General features: G+C 40.1%; 1 protein-coding gene across 1 annotated transcript in view; it reads left to right on the forward strand.

Moving 5' to 3' along the window:
- Positions 1–132: 132 nt before the first annotated feature.
- Positions 133–17557, forward strand: part of LOC149739988 (uncharacterized) — a 47042-nt gene continuing 29617 nt past the window's right edge. Inside the window, exons 1-5 of the mRNA XM_089894176.1 lie at positions 133–1869; positions 3711–4493; positions 8502–8732; positions 9755–9859; positions 11526–11556. Of these exons, the coding sequence (XP_089750302.1) occupies positions 133–1869; positions 3711–4493; positions 8502–8732; positions 9755–9859; positions 11526–11556 (2887 nt within the window). The remainder of the gene's footprint in view (positions 1870–3710; positions 4494–8501; positions 8733–9754; positions 9860–11525; positions 11557–17557) is intronic.

A 17557-nucleotide genomic window follows, 5' to 3' on the forward strand; every position in this document is an offset into this window, starting at 1 on the left:
TACGCCGTGTACGAGTGCTAATTTCGAGCGCTTTCTTTAATTACCTTGTCTCTATTTCTTTTAACAGGTGTAATGTCATTCTAATTATAGGTAATGTTGCATTAGCAGGCTGTATTCTGGTGTTGTCTTACTATGGACGTTCGTTCCATTCCTGAATACGATTCCCATCGTTTCGGAAGGAACTCTTGGCACATGTTGGAACAGTTCAAACCTCACGAAGGCAAGGTGAGACCGCGTTCGCTGGAAGTAACCAACAGATGGAGAACTTTACTTCCAGCAGAATCGTGCTCGGTGCTTTGCCGCCGCTCCGCCGACCTATCTGACCTCGTAGTCCCGTCGCTTGCACTTTTTCTACTCGATATACGTCCGCATCAGTCGCGAAAAGACCGTAAGCGAAAATCTGAAGCTCCCGATATAAAAAGCTTGAAGAACGCCAGCGATGCGGTAATTTGCAACGGCGTGCACGAGGTTTGTGGAGAATGCGAAGTAAAGGTCCCTCAAGAACAGACAGTCTCTGCCACTTCAGTTCAAGCTCAAGCCGCAATGCCTTTAGATAACTTTGTAGACGATACAGACGTGAACTTTGAATCACCGCCAGAAGTTCACAACGAAAAGGATGTATTAAAAAGTTCGGTTAGCTGCAATGAACTAGCTCGGTCGACATCTACCTCCAGCGGTACCTCAACAGTTTCCAGCCTCGGTAATTCAGATACAGACGCTAGCAGTGAATCCTCTGCAACAATTCAGAATATTGTTTTGGAAATGCTTGATACAGTGGATAAGTCTCTTATCCACGAGTCCCAGACACAAGAGTTGATTTTGCCTATCGTGCAAAACGAAGTTGTACCAGCAGAAAGCGATTTACCAGAAAGGCACGCCATAAACGTGATATGTCAGACTGAGACAAATATAGGTGTCGACATTCATCATAAACTTCAAGTCAAAGAGAAACTTAACGAAATATTGGATGTTATTTGTGGGGTTGAAGCGAAGGATGGTGTGTGCTTAACCGTCCCTGAAAACATTGTACATCAGCACGATTCTGAAATTTCTCCCCCTGTTCTTGTTGGTCGTGTCGATAACCCGATGTTTCAACTTAATAGTCTAAAATCTGGTTTAAGCATTTCCCTGCCGTGTGAAACTCCGCAAGATGAAGCATCGCTTGACTGCGAGTTTGAACTGGATCACGTGCCGCAAAATTTACGTACAGATACCGAATACAAGTCGAGATACGAGGAAGGTTATCTCGTATCTGCTGATTCAAATGTAATGCCCCTAAACTGCGAGCAAGCGCATTTTCCTCTAACCCAACCTTTATGTTACGAGCCCGAGTTTGAAAGGCAAGATTCAGTGAAAGAATGCGTCAAATCGCTCTGCGATAATGTTTGCCTTCAGTTTGAAAACGTAACCACATGTGAAGGGGTTGCCGCGATAGTTGATGTGGCGGCTGTGGAACATACCGCACTACCTCCTATTGTGGAGGACAATCAGTCACCCGACACCTTCATCAGCGGTGAGCAGGGTATTGAATTAAAGTTGCCCGCCCACTCCACCATTCATGATCTACATGTTAACATGCCTTTAAATGATGAGATTGTGCTTTCGGATTCCAATTGTTGCTCAAAGGAACCTGTACAACACAACCTTACCAACAATAACACCAAACTTAACATTCCAAAAGATAATACAAATACAATCACTCACAGTGATTGTGGTGAATTTCAAAGTAGTGTCGAAATGGACAAAATTGAATCCAAAACCGAAAATCCCTTCGTAACAGTCGAAAGAAACACAGAAATCTTAACACTGGATATGAATCCAGTTATCCCAAGATGCAAGAGCGATGCTAGCGCAGTAACTGTATTGAAGGTATGTTACAAGCTACCTTACTGTTTCATGCAGGTGAACCCAAAGTATATATGTTCAGAGCTCGCCATGTGTTTGCAGACGCGCACCAATTTGCCAAAGTGTATTATGGTGACGACAAACCAATTAATTAAACGCATTCTTTACGGACTTTGATTTACGGACTAGGTACAGGGTTAATGTAAACACTGGTTCATTAAGTCGATTATATATGGTATCTGGCAATACTAAGTTTAACAGAATATATAAACCACCTATAAATTTAACTACAACTGCAGTTTAAAATTTAATCAGGAATAAAAGAGATATAGCGGGGTGGGGACAGATGGGACACTTTCAGCACATGATATACAAACATCCTGACCGTGTATTAAACAATTAACAACGGTCTTTGAGAGTCGTGAGGATACCGTTTTATAATTTTTTGAATGTTCTTTGTTTTAACCAAATGAGACGAAAAATTCGAATGAAAAAGTGCCCCATCTGCCCCACCCTACTATATTAAACGGTATATGCGACATCTTTAAAACCATAAACGTATATACGTATTAGTTAATGAAGCTTAGTAAAATCTAATAATAGTAAATATTGTAACCTTACGTGCGCTGTCGGTTTGAATGAAAAAACGGAACATGTGAGACTGAGACCCAACCTATTTCCTGCGTTAACAAAACCACTTTCTCTCCCAACAAACTCACCAACCACAGTTTCCTGCCCAACCCTTCGTGGACATCGCCCTGATTAAGTTCAAACAAATTGTATTTTGGGTTGAGATCAGTTAATTAAGAAGCCCGTGCAGCTTAAGCGAAGTCGGCTCCGCTGCTGGCTGACTGCCGGATTAGTGCGCGCGAGGAATTAATGAACGTCTGACGTACTTAGCCCGCTTAAATGTCGCAAAATGTATTCTTATGGTTGAGAAATACCCTCGTGTGTATATTTTGGTATTTCCAGTACTGCTATGCTTCCGTTTAAAATTTGCAGTTGGTTTTAATTTAGGTTTAAATCAGTTGTTTAAGATGTATAGTAGGGTGATGGAAGACGGGACAACTTTAACAGAAATAGAATCAAACCCAAATCTCTCCCACCCTACTATATAGAATCGTGGAGAGCACAGAAAAAATGTTAAAATGCGAAATTTACTTTGTTAGCTTTGCTCTGTTGGTGGGTTCGTTGGTCACTTTATATTTATTACCGCGTAAAGTTAATCCAACCGATTGAGTGCCTGCCATTTAGCGGTTGTGCTTACGCAATAAAATGCGTTCCAATAAGCAAGCGCAATATGTCGGTGGTCATAAACCGGGCAATTAAATAAAGTTAATAATTAATGGATAGTGGTGGACAGTAGGAGAGAAGCGACCGGAGGTCACGGGAATAATTCGTGCTCTCCACAGGGTGTAGGTCCGAGGAAGGGACATTGTTGGAAAAGAATGACCAGCGCCATAAACCTTTATGAGTTCAAACTTTATACATCATTTAACCCTCGTTATTCGCATTGTTACATAACTTGGCTAAAAATACTTCGCCCAGTGTATTTAGCAAGTCCAGTGGAATGCCTTACAATATCACATACCGTGCCTGTATAGCGTTTGATTCTCTATGTAAAACGTTTTGCCTTATGAAGCAGCATGACCATTTCGACTGCACCACACAAGCACGTTTAGATTTGGTTCAAAATTAGACACAACATTTTCTGGTTTCTTGGTACACCTTTTTTATGTATTGACATTTCACGATATGGCTTTTTAACCTTGAAATCGTGTACTAAACAAATACTCCAATAAACATGCGTATACTGTATTATGTTATTATGGTTTATAGTAAATTTAAAGAAGTATTTTTTTTAGAGACCAACCTCTCTTCTATACAACCGAGATACAATGAAAATGCGCACCGACCGATTTGCTTTCTTAAAGGAACTTTCCGAATCTGACCTCACGCCAGCTATCTCGGAGAATTGCTCGATTGCTGATATTTTCTCGGAGGCAACGGAACACGCTTTGGAAAGTACTCCGTCGTTAAACCGGCAAGATTCCTTCGCAAAACCGCTAAAAATGAAACCGGAGAAGTACCAGGCTATGGTGAAAAGTACGTTGCCTGCCTTTTACGGTACCACGGAAGAGGACAGTGCTCCAGTAGTAAAAAAGCTTTCAGCTTTATCACCGAGTACTGAAACACGCGGAACCCCGTCCTTAACTCGGCATTACAATGACCCCTACGACGCCACCTCTAACAAGAGTTATTCCCTGCCGGCCAACTGCAAACTCGATTATGCATTCTTCGAGGCCGAGGCCAACGGTTCGGACTCCGGCTCTGTCGGAACCCCCACCTCAAGTTACGTCACGGCGGTCGGTGACCTCCTTGCGGCCGAAGAGGCGAAAGCGAAACGCCACTCTGCGGTTTCGCGTGAAAGTGCAGCATCTAGCGGGACAGTTATCGCCAGCGATGAAGAACCGATTTACTCCGACGAGGACGAGGCGACGTTCTACGAAGCGAGACGACGGCTGAGCGAAGACTTGTCATCGGGAATGCATGACTCGTCGTCCGAGGATGCTGCAGCAACTCGTCACCTCCGTTCAGTGATACGTTCACGGTCATTGGACCGTAATCAGCCGGCAGCCACGGTAAAGGTGGGTCTCACGTTTCTTTGTTTGTTTTCCGATAGTTAGCATTTCCCACCTCGCTAAATTTCGAGAGTAAGTAAACACTGTGCATTCATAAAACAAGTTTTCACCAGCAGCAGCATAATACCGAAACGACATTGCGATCATAATAACCACCATTCAAATCCGTAGCGTCGACATTGAGATCATAACATGGGGCTGCAAATTGTTTGTCCGGAAGCTCAGCAGCAGGACAAAACGTAAACAAACGTCTTTGGCCTCCGATAGTCCATAAACCCTTTTGTAAACACAATAAGAGCCATCAGGGGTGCTCTTATAAGTTGCTCTAAGCTCTGCGCAGCGTACGGAATGTAATTTAAACGAAAATTGCTGGCTTGGTTTCGCCTATAAATATTTCATGCCCGCTTAACTGCGGTTGCAGCGCGCATCTCGGCCCGTGCATAGGTTAAGTACGGGTGAGATTTATGAATAAGATTTCTTTCTTCACGGTTGTAATGATAAGTGAGACGTATAAGCAGCGCTAGTAGAACTCTGAATGAAAGCATCCAATCCATTCTTCAAGTAAAGTGGTGTTGTTGTTCATAACTGTGTATGATGAATGATCATGGCTCTGCACCATCATTTTTCCCTTACACATACTATGACACACAACCAATTTTTCATCATCCTATTTACAATAAATACTTGCACAATCGACCACACGCAGTCGTACAAACTTTTGTCGATAACTTTCGGATTATACCATCCGCTTTAATCGCATACTGGATGCGCTGACGCACGAACATTATTACATCTACAATAACATTTAAAACCGCCTGACGTCAGTGCGGATTGCGCATTGTGAATGCATAGTTTCAATTGATGTTAAAATTCGTATCAAAATAACTCATTTGACCAAATTAGGATTTCATTGTTAAGATTCGTAAATTGCTCTTTTTGTAGTAGAAACCCATACGGCTACTCTTAAAATAATTATAGTTTTGTAATGTAACTTTGGTTCCGATACCTATTCTCCATAAAGGAGAATATCCCCACAGTCGAAATACCATTCGTGTCTTATTCATGATCATACCACGAATTTCGCATGAAGGTGTAATCGTATCAGAAAGCGAGGCTTGCCCACGCAAATGAGTTTCCACGCTATCCATCAGAATTAGTGGCACGGGTGGACGTTTATACTTCGGAACGCTCTGTTAAGCAAGTGGAATTCAACTTATGCGCGCCTTACAACCTATCCTAGCATGTGACTGTGTCGGTTGGACAGTTCAAAAATGATAGACTGAATAAAAATATCTGTGAAACTATTTTTGCTTGTTTCAAGTTTGGACACTTATTCTACCAGGTTTTTGTTGCCTGTTGTGATGTAGTAGTGCCACATCCGCCTTGGCCCAATTTAGCTATCGATTATTGCTTGTTGCCAACACTCCAATCTACTTAACGTGCGCATCGAGTCAATTGAAACTGTCGCTTATTAGAGACGACGCGTCATATCTACGAAGAACAGTGTCATGTGCTTTCCCACAAATGGACATCATCCCACTCACACACACGGCCCGTTAACCGCCGGAGAAAAATAGCGCTTGCTCGTGAAAATCTCTTTTCCGTGCTGATTCGTAATTGTTTTAATTGTTTGTTTTACTCCGAATGACAATGGAGTCGCGGTGTGGTTTTGTGACTGCGAGAAGCGGCCATGTAGGCTTATGCTGGTATATGTGTCCCTTTCACCAAGGCTTCAGTTCCTTATAGCTTTGAATAATGTATATGTATATGAACACGTCGAGAGCCTGAATGAGCTGCGTCAATCGGGCTGCGTAATAGAAAAGTCATTTTCTAAGAATATTACGTGATTGTTATTTCGGATTATCAGGAAAGTTAGCTGCAGTATTTTAAACTACTCTTTCAGGAAATCAGAGGAATTTAGTTTGTAGATAACACTGCTAGAAACAAGGCAGATAATATTCAAACAGTTGTTATTGAGCCTTACAACTATACTTGCCGGATTTCCGCTATAACCCACGGATTAACATTTAACCAAGTTTACAACGGTTTGTTCAGCCCTAAAGCAGGAATGTTAGTTGTATAACTATAAGCTGAAGTGTAAAGTAGAACTATCAGGTAACCGAAACTGCTGGGTGAAAATGTTGGCTCGATAAAGGGATATTTTGTTACACAACCTTAAAGGTATATAAGGTTCCGGGTTATTTTCCTTTAGTTTCGGAGGAAGCAGTACAAATTTGGATCTACTTTATTTTATATGTAGATATAAGGTTCTTGTCGCGGACCTGGGATTTACGACAGATTTGGGCAGGCAAGATCCAAAACTAAAATTATACACCAATCGATTTTTAGTATACAACGATATCCAGTAATTTCAAATATACCGTAGCGACATAACTACTTTTATCGATCATCCTTGATTTTTACAACGAAACAAATTCCTTCGATCGGCAGTTGCCTTGTTAGTCTGAACCGCGTATGAAAAATCAATGAAATATTTCTTGCTGGTCTGATGGTGTTCTATGCGTTAAGCGTCGTGACGAACACGCATCGTGGACAGCTATTAAAAGCGCCTCGTTTTGGACGCGTGTTCGCAGTTTTATAAAAACCTATGCTATTAAATGATGTGGGCCAGCGCGCGGCTCTCTTTTACTGTAGTTAATTATTGAATGGAAACCATACGTTATCTTGAATACAATCGACTATTGCATGTGAGGACACTTTACAAAAGACGTTTGCGCTTCTGGTGCACCTGGTTTATATATTCAGCTGGTATGTGTATACATACTGTATGCGTTTTTGAGTACGTTGGTTAGGTATAGTCCAGTAGAGGCTGCAGAGTTTTAAAGCACTGAAATCCCAAAGTATATAGTGTGTTAAGCACCATGAAAGTCTGCGGTTAGTTTTTAGTGTAAGTTACGACCAACAACAACCTTTGTCGCACCGGCACGAATACCACATTCTCTAAACACAGTTTTATGAATGGAAAGGAGTATACAAAATACCCACGCCTTGGGAATTTTAAAGCTTTGGATCTTAAGTTATTTCAGCTGCCAAACAGTAGAAGTCAATCGTACTTAAACGTTCAATGTAGTTTATAACGTAAAGTCTGATGCATTTAAAACAGATTTGATATTTAGTAGCATGATTCAGACCTATAGATAATAACACACAGGATTTCAAATACTAGCTGCTGCATCTTGTACGTGTGAGCTTTAGGTTTGCCGCCGGGTAAATAACACGGTGATAAAGTAGACCAAATTTCTTAACACGTTTCTCGCATTTTAAGCCTCGTAGATCGTATCTGTGTAAAATATGTGAACGTCTGTAAAATAAAATGAAAGCTGTATAGAGTGCATATAGCTGGAAGTTGTACAAAACCAACACACATTCAAGCAAGCTACTCCATTACCGCATTAAGTTAGCTTAATGCTGTGGAAGTATACGACCTTCGGTGGGCTTGTCTATAGGGCGTGGTATAATACAACATTAGGTAAATATTTCGGAGTACATGAAAATTGATTCCATTATATCGGGCTTGATATTTATTGTTGTGATACACCTGTATTCCTCTGTATACAGTGGTTATCACGCACGGTGTACAAAAGTCGGTTTTCTAAAATACTTGGCATGTATATATGTTATAATATCGTCATTGGTGCGTAGTACTGTGGGGTAAGATGGGACACCTTGAAAACAAAATATCTAAATATCCTATTCGTATTTTAAACAATTAACAATTGTCTATGGGAATCAGGAGAATATAGTTTAATAATTATTTGAATATTCTTTGTTTACTACCAAATGGAACGAGAAATTAGAATGAAAAGGTTTTTTATCTTCTCCTACACTACTATATACATATATATATAACTTAAAGAAAGACACTTACTGAATTCATTATAAACTATCAATGCTTTTAATCTTGTCTTGATCACAGCTTCGGAAGTTCGTGTATCAATATAACATCATTATACTCAACTCGGTCACGTTTTTAAGGCTTCAATTTTCTTACAGCTTCACCGACCTACTCTACAAGCACCAGTATCCTTCATCTGCTGTAACCCGGCTCGTGCCATAATGGCCACGGACAACGTGATAAAAGCACCGATGATTACCATAACTCATGACCCAACGTGCATTCGTATTGCTGACGGCATTGGGCCGCGTTACGAACACCTGACGTCACCATCATCCTACAGCAGATCATCTTCTTCCGCATCTATCTTAAGCAAGCACTCGCACCTCGTAAGTTCATTCGTTTATTTTATATTTTGGATGCGTGGTTTAATATAATGTAATAGGTCGGGAGAAGGGGGACATCTTTAGCACATAATATCCAAATACCCTGATCATGTTTTAAAAATTTACCAACGGTCTAAGGGAGTCGTGAGTAAACGGTTACCTAATTAATTTAATGTATTTGTTTGCTGTCGAATGAGACGAGAAAATAGAATGAAAAAGTGTTCTTTTCCCTCACCCTACTATAGAGTAGGGTACCTACTATATACTAGGATATTGTAAGAATAGGAACATCCTTTTCCACTTTAAAGTAAACAAAGACATTCAAATAATTAAATAACTGCATACCCACGACTCTAAATGAGCATTGCTGATTGTTAAAAGCACAATTAGGAAATATGGTATGTATGTGCCATCGTTCGGAATTCCATCTTACTCATAGTACCATAATTTATATAGGATTTGGTATGCATTCCTGTAAATTAGTGATAGTATAGCTTTACATTGATAAAAAAATATGAATTTTTCAAGTATAAAGAACCACATTGAGCTATAAAACATTTCAAATATAATTTCGAGTAAGAACATATTGCTCACGTCACATGTGATATAACGTCTGTCGTTTTCCCACCAAGAAAACAAACAAATTCATTTATATCTCCACAAACAACATTAATGTTATTATTATCTATTAGGAGAACACAACCTTAACCTATATGAACTTAATCCTAATGGCTATACATTCTATTTTTCACTATGCTGCGACTGCTCATAACCGTACTATAGTGTTTGGTATTTTTTTCATTTACCGCTGGAAACAAAGTACTATATGTGTACTGTTGTTAGCGAATGCTTTTCGTATTATAGTATGCTGGGGTTAGGTGGATACAGGGTATATCATTCTGTGTACCTCAACCTACCATACAATGTATGGCCATTGGAAGCGACGGATTGGAATGAAAACATGGACCGTTTTATATCGTACCCTATATAGTCAATGTAACTTGACATGTAACATCATGTTATAGACCGAGGATTCGGAGCCATCAGCCTGCAGCTCAAGAAGTTCCTCTGTCCCATCTTCCCCCGCATCCTCACCCAGACTTCCTCATTCAAGCAAAACTCGATTCAGAGTAAGTTTATTTATTAAAATTGAAAATAAAACAACGTGCATTTGTTGTTTTAACTTTGTTTTAGTGTAGCGATAAATTTTACGAGTCCTCCCATGTTTACCAATTTTTCAGCGTTTTAATATTAAAATTGTGAACTTTCGGGTAACTTTTTAAGCAATATTTACCTGTTTTTTTTACGTGAAATCGGATAAAAATAGAAAGTGGATACAGAGGTCAAAAGAATATTTACGTTTATCGATAAATTAAAGTATATCCGACTCCGTTTATGAGATTTGAGTTTCTAAAATTACCAGTGCTTTCCAGTAATGACGTTTTTTATCTCATAATTTGGTGACAATGGCGCAACCTTTTCTGTGAATTCCCCGCGCACTATTCCCTTTCATGGATTAGAATCTGATGACATATTAGATGTATACGTCATAAAAATAAAGATTTACGACACCACAGTTTTCTGTTTGTCTGATATTTTGCCGGCGCCGTGAATTTTAAACGCATTGCGCTGTTTGTTTGACGCGGGATAATTTATCGAAGTCGGAACGCAAGAAAAATGTCGTTACCACTATCAGTTAACTATATATATAGCTGGTAGCGCATTGTAGTTGAGTTACATGTGACGTACATGAATTAATGCATGATATGGCTAATGTTCGAAGTGTGGTACACCGTTGTTTACGAAAAAGTGTAAGATAAATGCTTCAACCCTTTTACAGTAGTTTGATGTGCCGATGGCTGGCACTTGAAAACAGCTTCATCAGCTTTAATCGCGGGACACAATCTAACCGCACGTTGGCGATAGTGCGACTCAGACAATTCGGCCCTTTGGATCGATTTTATTGGGCCTATGTTATGTAAGAGACATCGAGAGTAGAATGATTGCCGCTTTTTCAGTTTTCGTCCAACCGCTCATTCTGTCGAAAAAAGTTTTTTGACCAAAAATTTTAAACTGTTGTAAAAAGAGCAAAACCACGACTTACACTGTTCGTTTTGTTGGTTTAACCCGATTACCCGTTTGAGTTATGCGTTTTATTCCGCCAACTAGCTGCCTGCTTGTTACCCAGTGTAAGTGCTGGCAGCGTACGGGTGGTTAAGTGCGGGGAATTTAAATCCGTGCTCGCCTCGTCATTCCTCGTTGCTATATTTAGATACTTACCTATACGCCCGCAGGCCGCCCCCAATCAAGTGAATACGGAAATACCACACATGATAGTCATCGTTCGTACACTGTATATATTCCGCTGCTGCTTTTCCGCCATATAAACGAAAGTCGTGGTTCAACCGGAGTTTCAGGTGGCTAGGTCCGCTTGGAAACTTGCTGGACCCGAAAAATCGGTGTCAGTCGACCACGCGCAGATCGAAATCAGGGGGAAATGACCTCAACGCTAAAGCATGAACATAATCACCAGCAACAACGTAGTCGTGCGAGTATGCGTGCGCGCACATACCTACACACCGATTTGAAAAGGCGTTTATAAAACCTTTTTTTATTTGACCATACTTGATTTATATTCCAGACAGCCAATTCATCTTAATGAATATGACCTGCCACTTAGCTTGGCATATAAACAAAATCGATTTATATATTAAATCTCACTAATGGGTAGTCTTCTACCGGAATTAACTTTTGAAAAAAATCAGATTTCTAATATTTTATTATTTATTTCTTTAGACGCAACGAGAAAAAGAAACGAAATTTGCTGGTGAGTAAAAAAATCATTTATTTTTAAATATATAAACGCCTATTACTATAAGGTTGTCAGGTCACTATCATGTCTGTAACAGGTAAAAGCCTATGTAATACTGTGGGGTGAGATGGATACCGTTAACACACAATATTATATTTGCTAATCCTGTTTTTAACAATTTACAACGCTCGTAGTCGTGCGGAGACGAATATATAAACATACAATATATGGGGGAAATTGGGACACCTTTTCGCGCTATTTTGACGTCACATATGATAGTAAACAAAGACATTCCATAGAATTATAAAATCGTATCCTCACGGCCCCCATAAACCGTTGTTAATTGTTTAAAACATGATCAAGATATTCAGATATTATGCCCCAAAGGTGTGCCATCTTACCCCACAGAACTATACGTTAACATCCTTTGTTTAGTTCCAAATGATCTTACCCCAACTATGGCCTACTTAATAAAATATATATATTGTTAAGACATATACCCCAACCTATGTAATGGTCAGTGGAAGTGACCTAATAGTTGTGTAACGGTGGCCGGGTGACGCTTCCCGGTAAAATAACATTAGTTTCTCCTTTTATATCTCGGTTTTTCCATTCCGCAACACATACCCCGCATGCCCGTATTAATTCTATCTAATATTGATATATGTAAATATACGTACAATGTTATCGTGACGCATCGCTATGAACACGCGCAACAAATCACCGAAACCTCAAATTTCTGTGGAACTCTTACCGCATGGTGTCTCGCAAGTTAAGAGAAATTCAATGAATGAAATGGTTAAAAAATATAGCGAAGAATTTAAACTGTATACCATACAGTTAAGAAGTCAGCGGATTCTTTTTTAACCTGAAATTGGAATCGAGAGTCTCTGTGTTATATTCCTGTTTGAAATGATTATATGACGTATACATCAAGTGTGTTTCGTATTTCATTAAATGTCTCTTATTATAACGAAAGTTTTTGTAGACTCGGTGCATTTTGTATTCTGCTATTCGTACCTAAGCGTTGGACAGAATAGCTTGTAGCTTTAGCACATGGTCGTTCTCTTACAGACTCGCAGATAAATATTTTCAATATTCACCTTTCAACCCCTATAGTTCGAAATGTGAGCAACACGTCTTTCCGCGAACCAAGTTTCACTGAGACACGACGCATGTAATATATGCCTTGTCTCCATTGGCCACGGATGGCATTCAACGAATTCAATAAAGTTCGATATAATCGAGCGAAATGCACTTTCGGGCTCTCGCACTTGTCGCATCGGCGTTCGATAAATATTAGAAGCGGGACGAACCTAGCGCTGTATCCGTATACCTATAGAGAGAAGATTTGTGCTTACGTGCTGCAAAGCATAGAGAAGGGCTGCGGTTACTCGGTTTATCCAATGGGGATTCGATTGGTACTGTGTGCAATTATATTAGAAATGAAAAGTATTTTATCTTAAACCTACTTCGGGGTAGATTTTCTTGAGCAATGTACTCACATTACCTGTCGAGGGCTGTAGTCGAGAGAGACGTCATAGCATGAGGTAGTGCGTGTAAATTACCTGGAATCAGGCAAGGAAATGCATAATCAATATGATGCAATCTAGAAATGGCACCATCTGTCTGGTAAATGAGTTTTCAATGGAAAATGCCGAACGAAACAATTATGTGTAACATCATCAGCAAGTTAAGCGTTTTGGTGCGCTTGCACTTTGTCTATTCTTACGTGCAAGTCACTGCAGCTGCTGAATGCGGTTGTCTCGAGAACGCACCCTTATTAATGTAAGCGGCGTTAACAGGCTCACTGCAAATGAGTTTAAATTAGTCAACACAGTTTAGCGCGTTATTCCGCAGTGATAGCGCATTGTATTTGCTACTGCTTCGTACTCATTTCCTTAGCAACAGGGCCGGAAGCAGCTTAGTTTGATGCAGGCGCGCCCGAACAGTATATGGTGCTTGTATATAGACGCCAGCAGCTTACCGTTCAGGCCTAGCTTTAGTTTTGTTGTTAGGCCGTTGGTCAGCAGCGCTGTTTGTTTGCCTTCGCGTTAATGTTTGAGGACAAATCGGCGCTACTGGAAAGCTTTTGTTGTGGTCAGTTGGTTTAGGCTTTCCATTAAACCTTATTGTTGTTAAAGTCCAAGTGGGAAGGACAGGGATCGATTGTGTGTCTGGTTATAATGGCGTCTTTCCACAGCGAACATATGCGCACAGGAGGTCTTATAATTAAGCTTAATTGAGCTTTTGTTCCTGTTGACTATAGCTCGTTAGCTTAGGTATTGATCGGAAGACCAGGTTATTGCTGATTTAGACGTTTGGATTTTAGTGATCGCCGTTTTTATTTGCCAGTAACCGCGCATAAGCCAATGTTTGATTATTCGTGTTGGGATTATGTTTTAATATGTTTGACATGATGTTACGGTCGATATTTCATTTTGTTTTACCAACAGCACTCTCTTCATACCACTGTGTTGAAGTATAAATGTGACCGTTTAGAAACCATGCTGTAAAATTGTGGCCGAGAATCAAGACAGAAATCAACATAATTTCTAATATTTCAAGAAATCAACTGTCGAGAAAATGCCAGGAACTACTTTAACAAAAAGTTCAAGTGTGTCTCCCAGGTCGTCTCGTAAATATATTAAAAGGCAAGCTTCTCTTCGTCTTCCCACAAAGAAGAATGACCGGAACTATCAAGATGCAGTACCTCTTCCGATTTCTGGCTCTACATCAAACTCTTCTAACAGTGTTACTCTACGTAAAAACAGCTTCAGAAATGAAAAACGACCCCTCTCGTGTGACTTGACTAAGATGGGGTCTATTGAAGGCGCCCTTCTGCCAGATCTTCTCAAGTCGACCCTGCTCCCATCCAGTTTAGGAGATATTTCAACTATGACTACGAAAGAGCAGAAGAGATCTCCGAGGTACCGAGCATCCACGTCACAGGCGGTGGAAAATGAAATCCAATACCGGTCCAACAAAGGAACAAAAAAAAGCATCCGTAGACGTAAGAAAGTACAGAGTGCTCTGATACCTGGTGAACTGCAACGAACCTCTGCCGGCACGTGGAGCGAGTATTTACGCGATTCGTGGGAGTTGTTTGTTCATAAAATCTTGGAGAATCGAAAATCACTTCGTAAGTCGTCTCATCTTATTTTCGTGTTTGTTTTGATGGAAATTTGGGCATCGTTTTCGTGGAAATATTATGACCGAATCACCGTGTTAGTTTACGCTGAGCGTTTTAAGTCCCTTGTGATTAACTTGCCTGCGATCTTAGAAAACCACGAGCGAAAAGTTCAAATCGCAGTGCCAATCTAGTCCCTGACCTCTGTACGTAGATCGCATACCTGATGATAAGGAAAGTTTGCACTTGAAACGACTTTGCGTCATTTGCGTGCGTTTGATGCATCGTGGTGGCTTGCGGTGCCTGCAACCGGATTTCCCATAACCTCGTTCATACTTCTCGTTTTAATCTGACAAGACTTATAAATGATCGATCGATTTAGCTTTGACTCACCTTAGATATGGTCGACTTGTTGCTGTCGTCGGTAAACGCTTGTGTGTTGTTTTACCGGCATACTGGCATTCATTCAATTGCCAAAAGCTCCTAACGTATATGTCTTAATATCGATATCGAAATATCGACGCTCGTTAAATTATGCATCACCACTGCATAGTTTCAGCGCTTTCATCTTTTGTGGGTTTTGAGATCGTCAAACGTTCGCGGTTACGACTCGCTTCTGGGTGACTACCACAGGTCAAACGGTGGCGTGAAGTTATGATTGAGTTTCACATCTTACACGAGCCGTAAATTACTTTCTATGATCTTTGAACTGTTAAGGGTGCGTGACGTCAAACAAGTTTTTTAATACGTTGACTACAGAGCAACAGAGTCGAGTCAGTTACCGTTTATATACCGTATATTGTTTCGTTCGAACGTGTGCCCAGCACGTTACAGCGTGATGTGAGAGCTGTCCTTCAGTCACCAATATTAAGTAATTGCGTCAACATAACGGTAAAGAGAGATGTCAGTCTAAATGACTCAGTGACCCCATTTGAACTGTGCAATATGGTTGTTTTTCTCCTTATTCTGAACGAAGCATGTTTTTCGGTAATAATCAAATTCCAAGTCAATTGCAAACGCATTACGTCTCAAATTGGGGTTTAAATTGGTTCTGCTGCCGAGTTATGAGAATCTGCGTCGTGACTCTCGTGTGCATTCAATTATGACCTAAAGCACGTTATTCGAAGCGAAGTATGTAAACAACGTCTGTCTGATGTCGCGATGCTAAAGCGTCGCAGCACTGCACAACTGTAGCGCCCATGTCGCAATCAAAGCATGCTAAATTCTGAGTAATTATTACGAAAGCTGAAGTTTCAGCTGAAACAACTTACGCAAACGGTAATTTAGCGAGACACTTTTCCTTGAATGCCCTTCAAAGATTCTTTGTTGTTGCGGGCCTGCCATGTAATTAATTCCTCGTAACTTATGCGATTTCGAATCTCCCAAAATGCGTAAAACAATGTTGCAATGATTACGTCATTATAGCCAATGACGAAATTATATTTCGACACATTAAGTCGCATCATGTGTTCGACTCGTTGCGACACCGCGTGCTTACAGTGGCAAAAACCCCACCATTCAACAGCAACTCCTTCATCCGCCCATCGCTGCTGCTATTAATACGCTTCCTTTACAACCAACACCTCGGAAATTGCGCGTTACCAATTTATAAAAGGAGTTCGGAAGCAGGCCTACCCACGTTATGCTTGTTTAATACATGATGAATGTTTTGTTGTTTTATAATATGCATTCCCGTCCTACATATCCCGGTGGTATTAGGCTCTGTTTAACTTCTTTTCAATATTTTTTCTTGTTAAATACGCCGCATGTGGCGCTGTGGGGCTGTGTATGCCACAGCGAGTAACGTTGTACAAATACGGAATAACTTCAGCGTGGGAAATTTGTAATATCTCAGCGCTCATTGAATTCCAAGTCTAAATTTAGGTCTCGCATGTCATCAAGCGCAATTACCTATACCATACTCCCGGTCATATGCGAATGTTTCGTTAATACTAACGGATATATTTAGTAAAGGTATTTTGACGCTTATTAAAATCTGTTACATGATTGATTAGATCCTGTTACCGACAGAAAGTAAATAACTATCCGCCGCTGTTGGTGGGATTATTGCAATGCATATGTGTGTATACTATGTGTAAATGCATATGTATGTATACTATGTGTAAATGCATATGTATGTATACTATGTGTAAATGCATATGTATGTATACTATGTGTAAATGCATATGTATGTATACTATGTGTAAATGCATATGTATGTATACTATGTGTAAATGCATATGTATGTATACTATGTGTAAATGCATATGTGTGTATACTATGTGTAAATGCATATGTATGTATACTATGTGTAAATGCATATGTGTGTATACTATGTGTAAATGCATATGTATGTATACTATGTGTAAATGCATATGTATGTATACTATGTGTAAATGCATATGTATGTATACTATGTGTAAATGCATATGTATGTATACTATGTGTAAATGCAGTATGTATGTATACTATGTGTAAATGCAGTATGTGTGTGTGTAAACGGAGTTCAACTTATTTGTAATAGAGGTGAACGACCAGTAAATGGGTAAACGTGACCGGACACACTTTTCGTTACTCTGATTTGTTGTGTTCATCACCAACTGTATTACTCACGTGTTGAGTTAACCCTTTCCGTTGCTCTTAAAGCTTAAGCATCAAAGGTGCCTGCCGCCGTCCAGGCAAATGGAATGGACTGTAGTGACGGAGAAATGCATGCTGAAGATGCACTTACATGTTCTACTTATAGCAATCAACTGTCAGTGTCAGGAGAAAATACCGCATTGGCAAACGAAAGCCTAGACTTAAATTGCGGGCACGGTGAATTGAAACGCGATAAAATCTTAAAAACTTCCGTGTTTTGTCGAGGGAACGCTATCTAAAGCCGTT

Source organism: Ciona robusta, chromosome 2 (genome assembly GCF_009617815.1).
Source record: "Ciona robusta chromosome 2, ASM961781v2".
Taxonomy (NCBI): domain Eukaryota; kingdom Metazoa; phylum Chordata; class Ascidiacea; order Phlebobranchia; family Cionidae; genus Ciona; species Ciona robusta.